Source organism: Cornus florida, unplaced genomic scaffold, assembly GCF_030987335.1.
Source record: "Cornus florida cultivar Cherokee Brave unplaced genomic scaffold, ASM3098733v1 CherokeeBrave_3.0.0_Hap2_Chr02, whole genome shotgun sequence".
Taxonomy (NCBI): domain Eukaryota; kingdom Viridiplantae; phylum Streptophyta; class Magnoliopsida; order Cornales; family Cornaceae; genus Cornus; species Cornus florida.
Window position 1 is genome coordinate 57960784 of NW_026775572.1, and position 16754 is coordinate 57977537.

General features: G+C 35.3%; 1 protein-coding gene and 1 pseudogene across 1 annotated transcript; both read left to right on the forward strand.

Annotated features, from left to right (window-relative positions):
- Positions 1–4320: 4320 nt before the first annotated feature.
- Positions 4321–7629, forward strand: LOC132296277 (receptor-like protein EIX1; annotated as a pseudogene).
- A 2370-nt stretch (positions 7630–9999) lies between these two features.
- Positions 10000–14532, forward strand: LOC132296278 (receptor-like protein EIX1). The gene is made up of 2 exons (XM_059794489.1): positions 10000–10072; positions 11519–14532. Exons 1-2 carry the CDS (start codon positions 10000–10002, stop codon positions 14530–14532), a joined length of 3087 nt encoding a protein of 1028 aa, XP_059650472.1.
- The last annotated feature ends 2222 nt before the right edge of the window (positions 14533–16754 follow it).

Sequence of the window (16754 nt, forward strand, 5' to 3'; positions counted from 1 at the left end):
CTTGGACATTCTTGAAGCTTCATAGCATCCTTTGACGAAGATTACATGGCTTTAAAAATATTTACAATTTGAAATACAATGGAAAAAATTAAATTACATCATTGAACTTTCAAACGACTAAATCAAATCCTTAATTACATTCATCCAAAGATAAAATTACATTCAAATAACCTATCAGTTTCATCCATGACCCAAACATACATCATCATTCATTCACAATTATACATACATCATCATGTATCAATATATATCAACATATTAAATCATACATCAACATACATCAATCAAAATATATATGAATATAATTCTGGATCCATGAATGATGAATTTTGATAAAAACATGATCTCTAGTAATGAATCAAACCATGCTCTGATACCACTGTTGGGAAACGTGTTAGTTTTAAAAACTTTTCGAGGGATTTAAATTCATAGATCTTGATTCATCACATAGAGACAAGTTTTATGCAAAAATAAAACATGATTTATCATTCAATTAAAAGATTGAATACTTACATCAAGGTTTGAGTAAACCTTAGATCTCTCCTCTAAAGTGAATGTTCTCATTTATTGTAGATCCCTTTTGCTAGACACCTTTTCCATGGATCTCCATCTTCTTGGTAATTGTTTTGCCTTTAGGAATCACTCATAAGCCTCCATGAATGACCTTGGAAAACTAGGCTTGTGGGAGCCTCCATTAGATGAGAACACTAACCCTAATTTTCTAGAGAGAGAAACTATATTACTTTTTTACTTCTTCCAAAAATCACCCCTCAAAATATACATAGACCATGTATATTTATAGGCAACATAAAGATAAAGAAAAGGAAACAACAAATCCTTTTCAATCTCTAATTCACATGTCTCAAATCTAATATGATTCCAATATCAAGTTGGGCAATGAGTGAGAATCTATTGGGCCTATTATTTTATTGGCTACAATGAATTAATAATTGGCCCGGTCCATGGACCCAATTTAATTAATTCATAAATTAATTTCTACTCCACTAAAAGAAATTAATTGAATTCCAATTAAATAATAAATAACCTCTAAGTTAATATTGCACTTTGACCCCTCTATGCATAATTAGTTATCGGATAAATAAAGCCATCAATCCAACTACTTAATTAATATATTTATTTTGGTACCTTTGATTATTTCTGGCTCGATCACAATAAAACATTTGTTTGACAAAAAGAATAATTTAAATAAATAAATATATAATAAATCATTTTGTCTAAAAACATACGAAAGCCTTCGAATTTACTTTGTGATCAACCATAATCAATACAAAATAAATACAAGTAGCAATGATGCAAATATTAAAAATATAACCCTCTAACTATTAATTACATAACTACCCAAAGTGTCGGTCTAAGGATCCCGAAGAATCCGCCGAACAAATCAAAGTAATTATTAATTAATAAAAGAGTCTATACTTTTCTCATGCTTAAGAGTCAAATGCCATGACGGTGATAGGGAGCAATTGCATACGACGGCTCTCGCAATATATCTCAACCTAACGCGGATCCAGTTCTAGTCTTAATTAATTATAAGTCCATCCATAATTACCGACTATGAACAATTTATAATTACTATTTATATATCATGCATTGATTGCCATCACATACATATATATAAATATTTCTTGTAATTACAGGGATACTATCAATTTCATAGTGAATCGAAATATAATACATTGAATTCACCAATTATATAAATCATAAATATTTCAGATATGTCAGGAACATATGTCACTATAATCCATATAGGAATTTGCTATGCCAGGGCATATAAATCCCAACACCAGCAACAACTTCACCAGCCATGAATCTATATAACTGGACGCCCCTGTCATGCACACCACTTTAGCTGCGCCTGCGCTGCTCATCCCCCCCCCCCCCTCTCTCTCTCTCCTCTATCTTTCTCTCTCTGAAATTATCGCTCTGCTATTCAATGTTGGAGAATCTGCTCCGTGGATGCAGGGAGGATGCTGTAGGCGTAAGAGAGTATGTCAGCTTAGCTAGAAACTTTAAAATAATCCATTTATTATTATTATTATTATTATTATTATTATTATTACAATGACAAATTTAGGTTTAACCCACCCAGGAAAACAAAATTATAAAATAAGGGTTAACTGCATTTTAAAAAAAAAAAAAATTACGATTTTGTAAATATTCTCCATTGTGTTACAATTAACGCCTCAATTATTTGAATGTTGCAATTTATCCTCCCAATTCTTCAAAGTGCCTTTAAGGTGTGTCTGGACTCTAGTATACCATTTTTACCTTGAAGAAATAAAAATTACTCAGTAATTAAATTGCACCAAAAAAAAAAAAAAAATCCTCAACTTTCAAAGGTGATTTATAATATTTCTTAATACTTTAAGAAATTATGTGCAAAAACGAATTGTTGAGGGAATAATTTATGAAATCATAGAAGTTTTCAGTTTACCCAAAAGGCAATTACAGATATTTTACAACTTAAATTTGCAGCATTTTTAATACTTTAAGAGAGTGATGTGCAAAAATGAAAGTTGAGGGGGTTAATTTATGAAAACGTGAAAGTTGAGGGATTATTTATTTATTATTATTTGATTGTGCTTGGCGGTTGGTGGTACTTGAATGGTCCATGGCTTTCTTGAAAAACAATGCGGTTGCTTTTCAATAGAAAATTTCTACAGACTTAGAATTCTTAGTTTGAGATACAGTTTATTTTGTGGACAATGATTTTGTTTAGACCATGGCTCACCAGCAAAATGTGAACTATTTGTTCTATAGAAAACACTACCATTAATTTTTATATTAGGAAGAAACATATTTATGTATATGAAAGGACATGTCCGTCTTAAAGGCTCACCAATGATTTTGTCCCTTCAAACATTCATATACCTGCACAGAAATAGTTTTAATGGAGGTTTTGTTTTTTTAAAGCATCCAGTCTGGTCTTTTCTGAATTTATCGGGGAACAAAATCAGCGCCAAAATTCCTAATAACATATCATATTTACATGATTTGGCATCCCTTGATCTCTCAAATATTCCGGTTTCGAGAACCATTCGGCCTTCGTGAATCTGCATATGGTGGGAAGCCATTTCTCACTGCTGTAACATCACTGCTGTAACATTCCAAAGCAGTGTGCAGGTTGAGAGGAGGACATTGAGCAAATTTTAGCAATGACTCAATCCATATGTGGTTTACTGTGTGTTCAATCCAGTGATTAACAATGTTCTGCTAATTAGAGGCATTGCTTTGGTGCTCATTGCAATTAGCCCTGCACTAATTTTCAGCTTTGAATGACCACATGATTGAGCCTTTGAATTCATTCCTAAATTGCATGTTGTTCATGTATCTACTCTAGACACACGTATCACAAGAAAGAACTGTTGAGACACACCGTTAGCTACTTATTCATGAGATGCAAGAAATTCTACAATACCCGAGAGTATTGTAATACATAATATCCCTCCCAATCAAAGTTCTCTGGGTTTTTTTTTTTTTTATTTTTTATTTTTATTTTAAATGGAGAAGTGAAAATTTTCAAGATAAATGAGAGGCATTGATTGGGAGGGATACCATGCGTAAGTATACCCCCGCAATATAGTTACAAGGATTGCTGAAGATAATGATGACAATAATCAAATTGATTATCAACAGATGTTCAGTCTATACAGGACTAAAAATAGATGATTACTATTATTTTGTACAAAGTGACTACTTTCATACCCAAACCTGCATCTTCACGCACAACTTGAACTTTACAATTGCACAAAAAAATGACCTAACAATTTTTTTACTTCCTTTAACTAAAAAAAATAAAAATAAAAATGCTATTGGACATCACTATATGTTCCAAAATTCAACATTGAAATGCCATGGGAATCAATTCAAGGGACATTAAAGAAGATCCTAAATCAACAACGGTGATGAGTTCACCTGCTGCTTTGCACCCCCAAAGGCCGGTGGATAGCTAAAATGTTTACTTAACCTCTTTTGTTGATCATCATTCATTTTTATAATTAGCTAACAGATGAAATTGCGTCAATCATAATATAATAATGCCAATAACAGATGATTCTTACAGTCTTTCAAAATTTTAATTCTTAACAACAGTATTTTACATGAAAAGTGATAGCAACTCATCTACAAAATGCGCATTTCTTGACTTCATCAATAATTTCTCATCTTCTGAAGTTATCCATGAATATTCTTTCTTTGACCCTTGGATGAAATTTCCTTGCTGAACAAGAAAATTGATATTATACATGGAAAATTTGCAGTTCATTGTCTAAAATTGTTCACTGCTTGAGAGTTGAACTGATGGAGAGAATTTCAGATCTATATCTGATTTTCGCTATTATCAGTATCATAACAGCAGAATTTGCTTGTAATGGTAAATCCAAACCTCACAGATTGTTTAGAATCAAATCGTGAAGCTCTTGTTGAATTCAAAAATGGCCTGAAAGATCCTGAGAACCGGCTCTCAACATGGCATGGAACCAACTGTTGTCAGTGGAGGGGGATCAGGTGTGATAATAGAACTGGAGCTGTCACTGTAATCGATCTTCACAACCCATTTCCATCAAGTTTTGATTCTGGTATCAGGTATGAAATTTGGAACTTGACACCGTTTGAGAAAAAAAAAATTGATTCTGCTACCAGGTATGGATTTTGGAACTTAACTGGAGAGATTAGACCTTCACTACTTAAACTTGAGTCCTTGATATATTTAGACTTGAGTTTCAACACATTTCAGGGCATTCTAATTCCTGAATTCTTAGGTTCTTTGAAGAATTTGCAATATCTAAACCTGTCAAATGCTGGGTTTAGCGGCATTATTCCTCCCAACTTGGGGAACCTCTCTAGATTGAAATATCTTGATGTTTCTTCTGAATCATACTTAAGTCAGTGTTGATAATCTTCAATGGATGACGGGCCTTGTTTCACTAAAACATCTTGAGATGAACTCTGTTGATCTATCTTTGGTGGGTTCAAGCTGGGTAGAGGTACTAAACAAATTCCCATTTTTAACTGAATTGCATCTTTCACAAAGCGGCCTGTCTGGTTCAATTTCATCTCTTAGTTATATTAATTTCACTTCACTTGAAGTTATAGATCTTAGTTTTAACAGCTTCAACTCGAAGTTCCCGGATTGGCTTGCAAACCTTAGCAGTCTTGGATATGTCGATATGAGTTATAGTGCCTTGCATCGAAGGATTCCGCTTGGTCTCAGTGGGCTTCCAAGCTTACGTTACTTAAACCTTGCAGGCAACGAGAATCTTAGTGCCATCTGCTTTAAAGTGTTCAGGGGAAGTTGGAGAAAAATAGAGGTTCTCAATTTTGCTTCAAATAATTTACATGGGAAACTTCCTTCCTCCATTGGGAACATGACACTTCTCACTGACTTTGATCTGTCTTATAATAATATAGAGGGTGGAATCCCATGCTCCATTGGTAGCCTCTGCAATTTGAAAAATATTGATTTATCCGAGAATAACTTGACAGCAAGTTTACCTGAATTACTCGAAGGGACTGGAAACTGTGTTTCCAAGAGTCCTCTGCCTAGTCTTTTCTACTTGAGATTGAGTAACAATAGGCTAATTGGTAATTTGCCAGAATGGTTGGGTCAGCTTGAAAATCTTGTGGAACTTGGACTGAGCAATAACTTGCTTGGAGGTCTCATCCCTACTTCTCTAGGGACACTGCAAAATTTAACCTATATAGGACTTGGAGGGAATGAATTTACTGGAACTCTCCCGCAGAGTTTTGGGCAGCTTTCAGAATTGTATTACTTGGATGTTTCTTCTAATCAGCATTTGCAAGGTACCATCTCAGAAGTGCATTTTTCAAAGCTAAGCAAGCTGAAGAGCTTATTTTTATCTTCAAACTCATTCGTTTTGAATGTCAGTTCCAACTGGGTTCCTCCATTCCAACTTCTCGATCTTGACATGCATTCATATCACGTGGGTCCTTCATTTCCGCCTTGGCTTGAATCTCAGAAGCAGCTCATCTTCCTTGATTTCTCAAATGCTAGCATTTCAGGTTCCATACCAGCCTGGTTTTGGAATCTCTCTTCTAATATGTTGGAGTAAAATGTTTCCATCAATCAGTTATGCGGTCAGCTTCCAAATCCTTTAAATGTAGCTGAATTTTCCTTTATTGATTTCAGCTCCAACCTCTTTCAAGGACCAATTCCACTTCCTATTGTCCAGATTGGGTTTCTGCATCTCTCCAACAATCAATTTTCCGGTCCAATCCCTCAGAATATTAGTGAATCCATGCCAATGTTGACCTCTCTCTCTATTTCCAGTAACCAAATAACCGGACAAATACCTTCCACCATAGGACAAATGATCAGCCTTACTGTCATTGATCCTTCTGGAAATAACTTATCAGGAAGTATTCCTTCAAGCATAGGGAATTATTCTTTCCTACTGGTTTTAGACCTCGAAAACAACAGTTTGTCTGGGGTGATTCCAAGTTCTTTGGGTCAGTTGAAATATCTTCAGTCATTGCTTCAAAGTGACAACATGCTTTCAGGAGAAGTCCCCTCTTCTTTCATGAATTTATCAAGTTTAGAGAACCTGGATCTCAGAAACAACTGGTTATCCGGTAATATTCTGTCATTGTTTGGAAAAAGGTTTACAAATTTTAGAATCCTTGTTCTGAGATCGAATAAGTTGTCCGGAGGAATTCCCACCGAGCTATCATACTCAAGTTCATTGCAAGTCCTTGACCTTTCTCAAAACAACTTGACTGGTAGCATTCCGTCCAGCTTGGGTGACCTGAAAGCTATGGCACAAGAGCATAAAGTAAAACAGTATCTATTACATGGATTTAACATAGGCCACTACTATGGAGAAAGCTAGATCGTGAATATAAAAGGGGGATCTCAAAAATACACCAAGACATTGTCCCTAGCGATCTCCATAGACCTGTCCGGAAACAATTTAAATGGGGACTTTCCTGTGGATATAACAAAATTGTCAGGTCTTCTGGCCTTGAACTTGTCAAGTAACCAAATCAGTGGCCCAATTGCCGAAAACATTTCAAGTTTGCGTCAGTTATCATCTCTTGATCTGTCAAGTAATAAGCTCTCGGGTGAAATTCCTCCAAGCATGCCATCATTAACATTTTTGGGTTATTTGAATCTATTCAATAATAACTTCTCAGGAAGGATACCTTATGCAGGTCAGTTGACGACCTTTAGTGAGTCTGCTTATGCTGGAAATCCTGGTCTTTGTGGACCTCCCCTTCTTGTAAAATGCCAAGGTGAGGATTCATTTCAACCAATGGCTTCTGAGAATGACAATGGCGATGACTTCTTTGACAAGTGGTTTTACTTGAGTGTTGGCTTGGGATTTGCTGTTGGACTTCTGGTTCCTTACTTGGTCATAGCAACAAGAAAACCTTGGTGTGATGCGTACTTCAGTTTCGTTGACAAAGTAGTGTACATATTACCGTGCATGAAAACCAGAAGAGCAATACGCAAATGGTAGGTTTTCTTTTTAGTTCTGTTACATGTATCACATACTTGGCCTTTTGTTTTCTCAGAAAACTTTACTGCATGTCTGTTGTTGTCTTATATTGGTGATTAGGTTCTTTTCTAATTTACTTGGCAGGGTTTGAAAGTTGTTAAAGATTATTTGATTTCAAGTGGTTTTTGCCTGCAGAAAGGACGTAACTGTTCACCCTTCCCAAACATTTTGGGCCTGTTTAGTAACAGGAATTATTTCCTACTTTCTACTTTCAATTCTGAAAAAGCAAAAGTAAAAGTAAAATCACGTTTTCTGTGATACTTCCTGCTATCTATTTAAGAGTATCTATTCCTAGACAATTCAGTGGATAGCGTATGAGATTCATAATTTCAAAAGCTGTCCATAAATGCAGCTTTGATAATTTAAATTGAGCTACTTGATTAAATTTTTACCCCACACAAATAATGCAGAATGGTACGTAGATAAGATTTTCACCTCGCACAGCTCCTCTTTCAACTCTTTCAAAGCCATTGCATCTTTTTCCTCATTAGAGAATCTCCTCCTTTCTTTCACTTCATCCTGAAGATTCTGAATTATTGGCAAAGACGAAGGAAAAAAAAAAAATCATCATTCAACTTAAATCAATTTAAGAATAAGAGAAATAACTAATGCCCCTTCAACTTTTGTGATTGCAACACCAACAGATGGTAATATTGTTAGCTTTTTCTTTGAGGTAGATTAGTTTGTTTTGTCAGATTGGGGGATTTCATCAAGACCACATTTGCTGGATGGTTTGATATTACAAGGTTAAGGAGATTCAGACAATGTAGGGACTGTTGGGGATGTGCGCGACGAAAAGTCAAATGTTTAGTGTTTTTGCTAGAATGTCATAACCTAATTTGTGTAGGAGATCATTTATGGTGAACAAAAGGAGGAGAAGAAGCGCAGAGACAACAGCTATATGCTGCAGAAACCAACCCTAGGAATTCAAAGTGTCATGCCCCGAATCCTGAAGATGATCAGAGAAGGAAGGAAAAGGAAAGTAAATTTGGTGTCCAAACGCACCCTTAAACACCCTTATTGCAACTCTAAATTAAGCATTTAAGGTCCTCAAACAAAGCCCCAAACGGCCCCTCTAAATCTGCCAAACACCACCTTAATTACCTTTATTTATGTTTTATAATACAGACTTTAAAGCCCATTAATTTCGAAAATAACATTTTAGATCAAATATCCCTTTAACACCCGTTTAACACTATGAAGGTCATCTTTCAAGCCCCTTAAGCAAAATCACAAACCAACATTCCTAATATGGTCTAAAATGACATAAAAAGCATGGCCTTTGAATTCATTGAAACAAATATCCTCATGTGAATTACATACAACAAATTATATGATTCTGCTTTAAAATCAGTAACAAAATAATTAATTGTCGATGAAAGCTTATTATGCTTAAAAGGCTTCCATGATTCTGCTTTAAAATCAGTAACAAATTGGTACATAGAATTACCATTAAAATGAATTCATTCCCAAACACAAGCAATGTTACATGGACTTTTCAAAAGTAGCAAAGTACCCGTGTCAGACACATATTGCTCGAACATGGGTATGAAATATATGTTCGACACTTTTACTTAGACATATACTTAAAAAGCATACCCAATCATTCAATTATATTATATTATTACTTTAAAATGAGTTATATGCATATATTGAACATTTTATTAGATAAAAACATTACTTTACTTTAAAAAATAAAACAAAATAATTAAGAAAATGAATATTTAGCCGTCTCCGCGTGTCCTTCTGTTTGAAGATTTGACGCCGGACACACGGATACATAACCACGTCCGACACACGTAACCGAGTCCATGTAACATAGAACACAGGAAAGAACTGGTCAGACACTTTCATCTACTTATTCATGAGATACAGGGTTGGTGAGAATTAGGATGGCAATAATTAAATTGATTATCATACTTATACTTCAACTAAAAAGGGGGGGAAAAAAATGCTATTGGACATCACTATATGTCCAAATTTTAACATTGAAATGCTATATAAAAAGGCTTGGGAATCAATTCAAGGGACATTAAAGAAGACCCTAAATCGACGATGGTGATGAGTACACCCGCTGCTTTGCACCCCCAAAGGCCGGAGGATAGCTTAAATGTTGACTGAACTTCCCTAGATACACCTGTTGTCTAATGTGAAATCAAATTCTTTTGTTGACCATCATTCATTTTTTATAATCAGCTAACAGCTGAAATTGCGTCAATGACAATATAATAATGTCAATAACAGATGATTCTTAACAATAATGATAACAACTCATCTAAAAAATGCACATTTCTTTGACTTCTTCAGTAATTTCTCTTCTTCTGATCTTATCTTTGTGTCTTCTTTCTTCGACCCTTCTGAAAACGATGAAATTTCCTTGCTGACCAAGAAAATTGATGTTATATACCGAAAATTTGCACTTCATTGTCTATAGTTTGTTCACTGCTTGAGAGTTGAACTGATGGAGAGATTTTCAGATCTATATCTGATATTTGCTACAATCAGTATCATAACAGCAGAATTTGCTTGTAATGGTAATACCTGTTGGGATTTATATGCCCTGGCATAGCAAATTCCTATCTGGATTGTATTAACATATGTTCCTGACATATCTGAAATATTTATGATTTATATAATTGGTGAATTCAATGTATTATGTTTCAATTCACTATGAAATTGATAGTGTCCAGTTAATTACAAGAAATATTTATATATATGTATGTGATGACAATCAATGCATGATCTATAAATAGTAATTATAAATTGTTCATAGTCGGTAATTATGGATGGACTCATAATTAATTAAGACTTGAACTGGATCCGCGTTAGGTTGAGATATATTGCGAGAGCCGTCGTATGCAATTACTCCCTATCACCGTCATGGCATTTGACTCTTAAGCATGAGAAAAGTATAAACTCTTTTATTAATTAATAATTACTTTGATTTGTTCGGCGGATTCTTCGGGATCCTTAGACCGACACTTTGGGTAGTTATGTAATTAATAGTTAGAGGGTTATATTTTCAATATTTGCATCATTGCTACTTGTATTTATTTTGTATTGATTATGGTTGATCACAAAGTAAATTCGAAGGCCTTCGTGTGTTTTTAGACAAAATGATTTATTATATATTTATTTATTTAAATTATTATTTTTGTCAAACAAATGTTTTATTGTGATCGAGCCAGAAATAATCAAAGTTACCAAAATAAATATATTAATTAAGTAGTCGGATTGATGGCTATATTTATCCGATAACTAATTATGCATAGAGGGGTCAAAGTGCAATATTGACTTAGAGGTTATTTATTATTTAATTGGAGTTCAATTAATTTCTTTTAGTGGAGTAGAAATTAATTTATGAATTAATTAAATTGGGTCCATGGACCGGGCCAATTATTAATTCATTGTAGCCAATAAAATAATAGGCCCAATGGATTCTCACTCATAGCCCAACTTGATATTGGAATCATATTAGATTTGAGACATATGAATTAGAGATGGAGAAGGATTTGTTGTTTCCTTTTCTTTATTTTTATGTTGCCTATAAATATACATGGTCTGTGTATATTTTAAGGTGTGATTTTTATGAGAAGGAAAAAGGAATAAATTTTCTCTCTCTAGAAAATTAGGGTTTATGTTCTCATCTAATGGAGGCTCCCACAAGCCTAATTTTCCAAGGTCATTCATGGAGGCTTATGAGTGATTCCTAAAGGCAAAACAATTACCAAGAAGATGGAGATCCATGAAAAAGGTGTCTAGCAAAAGGGATCTACAATAAGTGAGAACATTCACTTTAGATGAGAGATCTAAGGTTTACTCAAACCTTGATGTAAGTATTCAATCTTTTAATTGAATGATACATCATGTTTTATTTTTGCATAAAACTTGTCTCTATGTGATGAATCAAGATCTATGAATTTAAATCCCTCGAAAAGTTTTTAAAACTAGCACGTTTCCCAACAATACCAACCTCACAGATTGTTTAGAATCAAATCGTGAAGCTCTTATTGAATTCAAGAATGGCCTGAGAGATCCCGAGAACCGGCTCTCAACATGGCATGGAAGCAACTGTTGTCAGTGGTGGGGGATAAGGTGTGATAATAGAGCCGGAGCTGTCACTGTAATCGATCTTCACAATCCGTTTCCACCAAGTTTTGATTCTGCTACCAGGTATGGATTTTGGAACTTGACTGGAGAGATTAGACCTTCACTGCTTAAACTTGAGTCCTTGATATATTTAGACTTGAGTTTCAACACATTTCAGGACATTCCAATTCCTGAATTCTTAGGTTCTTTGAAGAATTTGCAATATCTAAACCTGTCAAAAGCTGGGTTTAGCGGCATTATTCCTCCCAATTTGGGGAACCTCTCTAGCTTGAAATATCTTGATGTTTCTTCTGAATTCAACAGTCTAAGCATTGATAATCTTCAATGGATGACTGGCCTTGTTTCACTAAAACATCTTGAGATAAACCAAGTTGACCTATCTTTGGTGGGTTCAAGCTGGGTGGAGGTACTAAACGCACTCCCATTTTTAGCTGAGTTGCATCTTTCACAATCCAGCCTGTCTGGTTCCATTTCATCTCCTAGTTCTATTAATTTCACTGCTCTTGAAGTTGTAGATCTTAGCTATAACAGCTTCAACTCGAAGTTCCCTGATTGGCTTGCAAATCTTTCGAGTCTTGTACATGTCGATATTAGTAATAGTGCCCTACATGGAAGGATTCCACTTGGTCTCAGTGAGCTTCAAAGTATACGGTACTTAAACCTTGCAGGCAACAGTAACCTCAATGCCAGCTGCTTTGATCTGTTCAACGGAAGCTGGAGAAAAATAGAGGTTCTCAATTTTGCTTCAAATAAATTGCATGGGAAACTTCCTTCCGCCATTGGGAACATGACATTTCTCACAGACTTTGATCTGTTTTCTAATAATGTAGAAGGTGGAATCCCCAGCTCCATTGGTAAACTTTGCAAGCTGATAACTGGTAACAATTTGACAGGAAGTTTACCTGAATTACTTGAAGGCACTGAGAACTGTGTTTCTAAGAATCCATTTCCTAGTCTTCTGTATTTGAGATTGAGCAACAATAGACTAGTTGGGAAATTGCCAGAATGGTTGAGTCAGCTTCAAAATCTTGTAGATCTTGGACTGGACAACAACTTGATTGGAGGTCCCATCCCTGCTTCTCTAGGGACATTGCAAAATTTAACCAATATGGAACTCGGAGGGAATGAATTCACTGGGACTCTCCCAGAGAGTTTTGGGCAGCTTTCAGAATTGTCAGCCTTGGATGTTTCTTCCAATCATTTGAAAGGTACCATCTCAGAAGTGCATTTTTCAAAGCTAAGTAAGCTCAAGATTTTACTCTTCTCCTCAAATTCCTTCATTTTGAATGTCAGTTCCAATTGGGTTCCTCCATTCCAAGTACGCAATCTTGACATGGGTTCATGTCAATTAGGTCCTTCATTTCCAGCTTGGCTTGAATCACAAAAGGAGCTCAGTTTCCTTGATATCTCAAATGCTACCATTTCTGGTTCTATACCAATCTGGTTTTGGGATATCTCTTCTAATCTGTCGTTGTTAAATGTTTCCCTCAATCAGTTGGTTGGTCAGCTTCCAAATCCTTTAAATGTTGCTTCCTTTTCTGATATTGATTTCAGCTCCAACCTCTTTGAAGGACCACTTCCTCTTCCTATTGTCCAGATTGAGTTACTAGATCTCTCCAACAATCAATTCTCTGGTCCAATCCCTCAAAATATTAGTAAATCCATGCCAGAGTTGATCTTTCTATCTATTTCCATTAACCAACTAACCGGACAAATACCATCCACCATAGGAGAAATGCTCTCCCTCGAAGTCATTGATCTTTCTGGGAATAACTTAACAGGAAGTATTCCTTCAAGCATAGGGAATTGTTCTTTCCTAAAGGCTTTAGACCTCGGAAACAATAGCTTGTCTGGGGTGATTCCAAGTTCTTTGGGTCAGTTGAAACTGCTTCGCTCATTCCACCTAAATGGCAATATCTTTTCAGGAGAGGTCCCCACTTCTTTCATGAATTTGTCAAGTTTAGAGACCCTGGACCTTGGAAACAACTGGTTATCCGGTAATATTCTGTCATTGTTTGGAGATGGTTTTACAAATCTTAGAATCCTTAGCCTGAGATCAAATGCATTTTCTGGAGGAATTCCCACTCAGCTTTCACATTTAAGTTCACTGCAAGTCCTTGACCTTGCAAAAAACAATTTAACTGGTAGCATTCCAGCCAGCTTGGGTGACCTGAAAGCTGTGGCACAAGAGCATAAAGTAAATCAATATCTGTTATATGGGATGTACATGGGCCGGTACTATGAAGAAAGTTTGGTTGTGTGTATAAACGGTGGACCTCAAAAATACACCAAGACTCTGTCTCTAGTGACTACCATCGACCTGTCTGGAAACAATTTAACTGGGGACTTTCCAGTGGATATAACAAAATTGTCAGGCCTTGTGGCCTTGAACTTGTCAAGTAACCAAATCAGTGGCCAAATTCCTGAAAACATTTCAAGTTTGCGTCAACTATCATCTCTTGATCTATCAAGTAATAAGCTCTCGGGTGCAATTCCTTCAAGCATGCCATCATTAACATTTTTGGGTTATCTGAATCTATCGGATAATAACTACTCAGGTAGGATCCCTTATACAGGGCAGATGACGACCTTTAGTGAGTCTGCTTATGCTGGAAATCCTGGTCTTTGTGGACCTCCCCTTGTTGTTAAGTGCAAAGGTGAAGATTCAGATCAACCAAAGACTATTGAGAATGACAATGGTGACAATTTCATTGACAAGTGGTTTTATTTGAGTGTTGGCTTGGGTTTTGCTGTTGGACTTCTTGTTCCTTACTTGATCATAGCAACAAGAAAACCTTGGAGTGATGCATATTTCAGTTTTGTGGACAAAGTAGTATTTAGATTACCGTGCGTGAAAAACAGAAGAGCAAAACACAAATGGTAGGATTTCTTGTAAGTTCTGTAACGTGTATGCATATCATAAGAGCTTAGTTTGGTAGAGAATTTCATTACATTGTAGAAAATTTCAAAAATTTCGAAGTACTTGAACTTTTGTCATCAGAAAACTGTTCTGCATGCCTTTTGGTGGCATAATTGGCTGTTGGGTTCTTTTCAATAACTACTTTAATTGAAAAACAAACTATTTAGACAAAAATAAAACTAAAAATCAAAAGTTGTTGGAGATTAATTGAATTCAAGTGATTTTTGCATATAAAAAGGATGCAACTATTCCTTTGGCAGACCATATTATTCCAAGTCAAATATATATTTTTTTTTCATAAATATTCCCAAACATTTTTGTCCTCATGTAAACTATACTTTTTAAAAGATTAATATTTCGAAAACTTGTCAATCACAGAATTATGTCTTTCAACATGTGATGGCCATTTCAGGATGGCAAATTTCCATGTGGAAAAACCTGCTGATTCCTCACAAAAAAAAAAAAGCATATCATGTCTACAGATGAATTCTCTATTTGAAAATAGTATAGTACTGATTGAATCTAAGCATAAAAGCAATAACTTAATTGTAAGAAAATAGGTTCAAGACACAGTTGGACAGCATAAGTACCAGGCCACTGGAAACTCATTTACACATAGCTCTATTGAGACACTGGGATAAATTAAGTCTCAAGGAAAGTGGTATTCTAACACGTCTTGAAACCCAAAGAATCCACTTTCCTTCTTTTCTTATATCGATTATTTTCTTCTGTATAAGTGACATTCTAACACACCTTGGCAAAAACCCAATGAAATCCACTTTCCTTCTTCTTCTTCTTTTTAATTTTTTAATTTAATTTATTTTTATTTTTCTTTTATGCTTATTTTCTTCCATCTTTCAAAGTGGCATTCTAACATGCCTTGAAACCCAATGAAAGCCACCTTGATCCTTCTTTTCTATATTTGATATTTTCTTCCCTTGTCACAATTTTCTTAATGTCAATGATCTTATTAACATTCAGAGAGGTGAAGGTCATATCTTTAGTGATTTTTAGCACTTTCAGGCTGGACATTGACTCTATATCCCTTTTATATTGGAAGCTTGGTTCAAGCCTTGTGTCCAAGATCAAAAGGAACCCATGCATTTATTAAGAGAATATTACGCGGTAGAGGTAATTCTGTAATTTTAATTTTTTTTACCAATTGAAGTGGAGGAGGCTGTCCTCCCAATGGTTAAGTTCTCTCTTCAAACAAAGACTTCTGGCCTATCTCTACTTATTTTCCCCCTACTTTCTTCCTAAAAGAATATTAGAGGGTTAAGACACAGGAAGCCTTAGGTCAAGCAGACAGATACATCTCAATATAATGTAGGAATGAGCTCCTCATAAGCCATTTTTTCATGTTCCACTATACTAGTTTTGGGGTTTCAGGCTCCGTTTGTTTGGATGAAAAATATTTTTCAGAGATAATTTTTTTTTTTTTTTATCTTCTGGTGTTTGGTTGTCGCATAATATTTACAAAGAAAATGTTTTTAAAACCTAACAAAAATAACTTACGTATCATTTTTCGGCTAGATATTTTACACACGCCCCGCCCGATGGATTCGTCCTTAACCTCGACCTAGACCTACGCCAAACACCGAAAAAGTTTTATATATATATATATATATATATATATATATATATATTAAAACAAATGGAGCCTTAATGCGAGCTAATTTCTTAAAATTATATTGTAACTATTTTCTTTAGTGCCTCGTGGCAATGTTTAGTATTCCATTTTATGCTCTAGTTGGTTGCTAATTGGGTTGGAAGCTGGTCTGCTTTCTTATATAGGTAAATCTAGGAATTTTCTTTTAGAAATTGTGGTAGTGGTGTCAAAGTCGGGTTGGATTTCATGGTAGTTTTAGAGGCTAAACTAGCACGTTATATGGTGTGATATAGGTAGATGTCATAGATGCGGTTGAGATCACGGTAGAAAAGCAATCGAGGTGTACAGTTGGCAGTTGTTATGACTTGGTCAATAAACAAAATTACGTATTCATTTGGGAGTAGTACATCGAACTAGTAAGATGTGAATGGTTACACTTTCAGTGATTGACTATTCCCCTTTTTTTTCTTTAAAAGAACTGTAACGACCTGAACCCGAGGGCTCGAATCGCTAACCGGGTTCTGGGGCCGAACCCGAGGTCGTCTAAGGGCACTATGGTAAGTTCTAAGGCCGATAC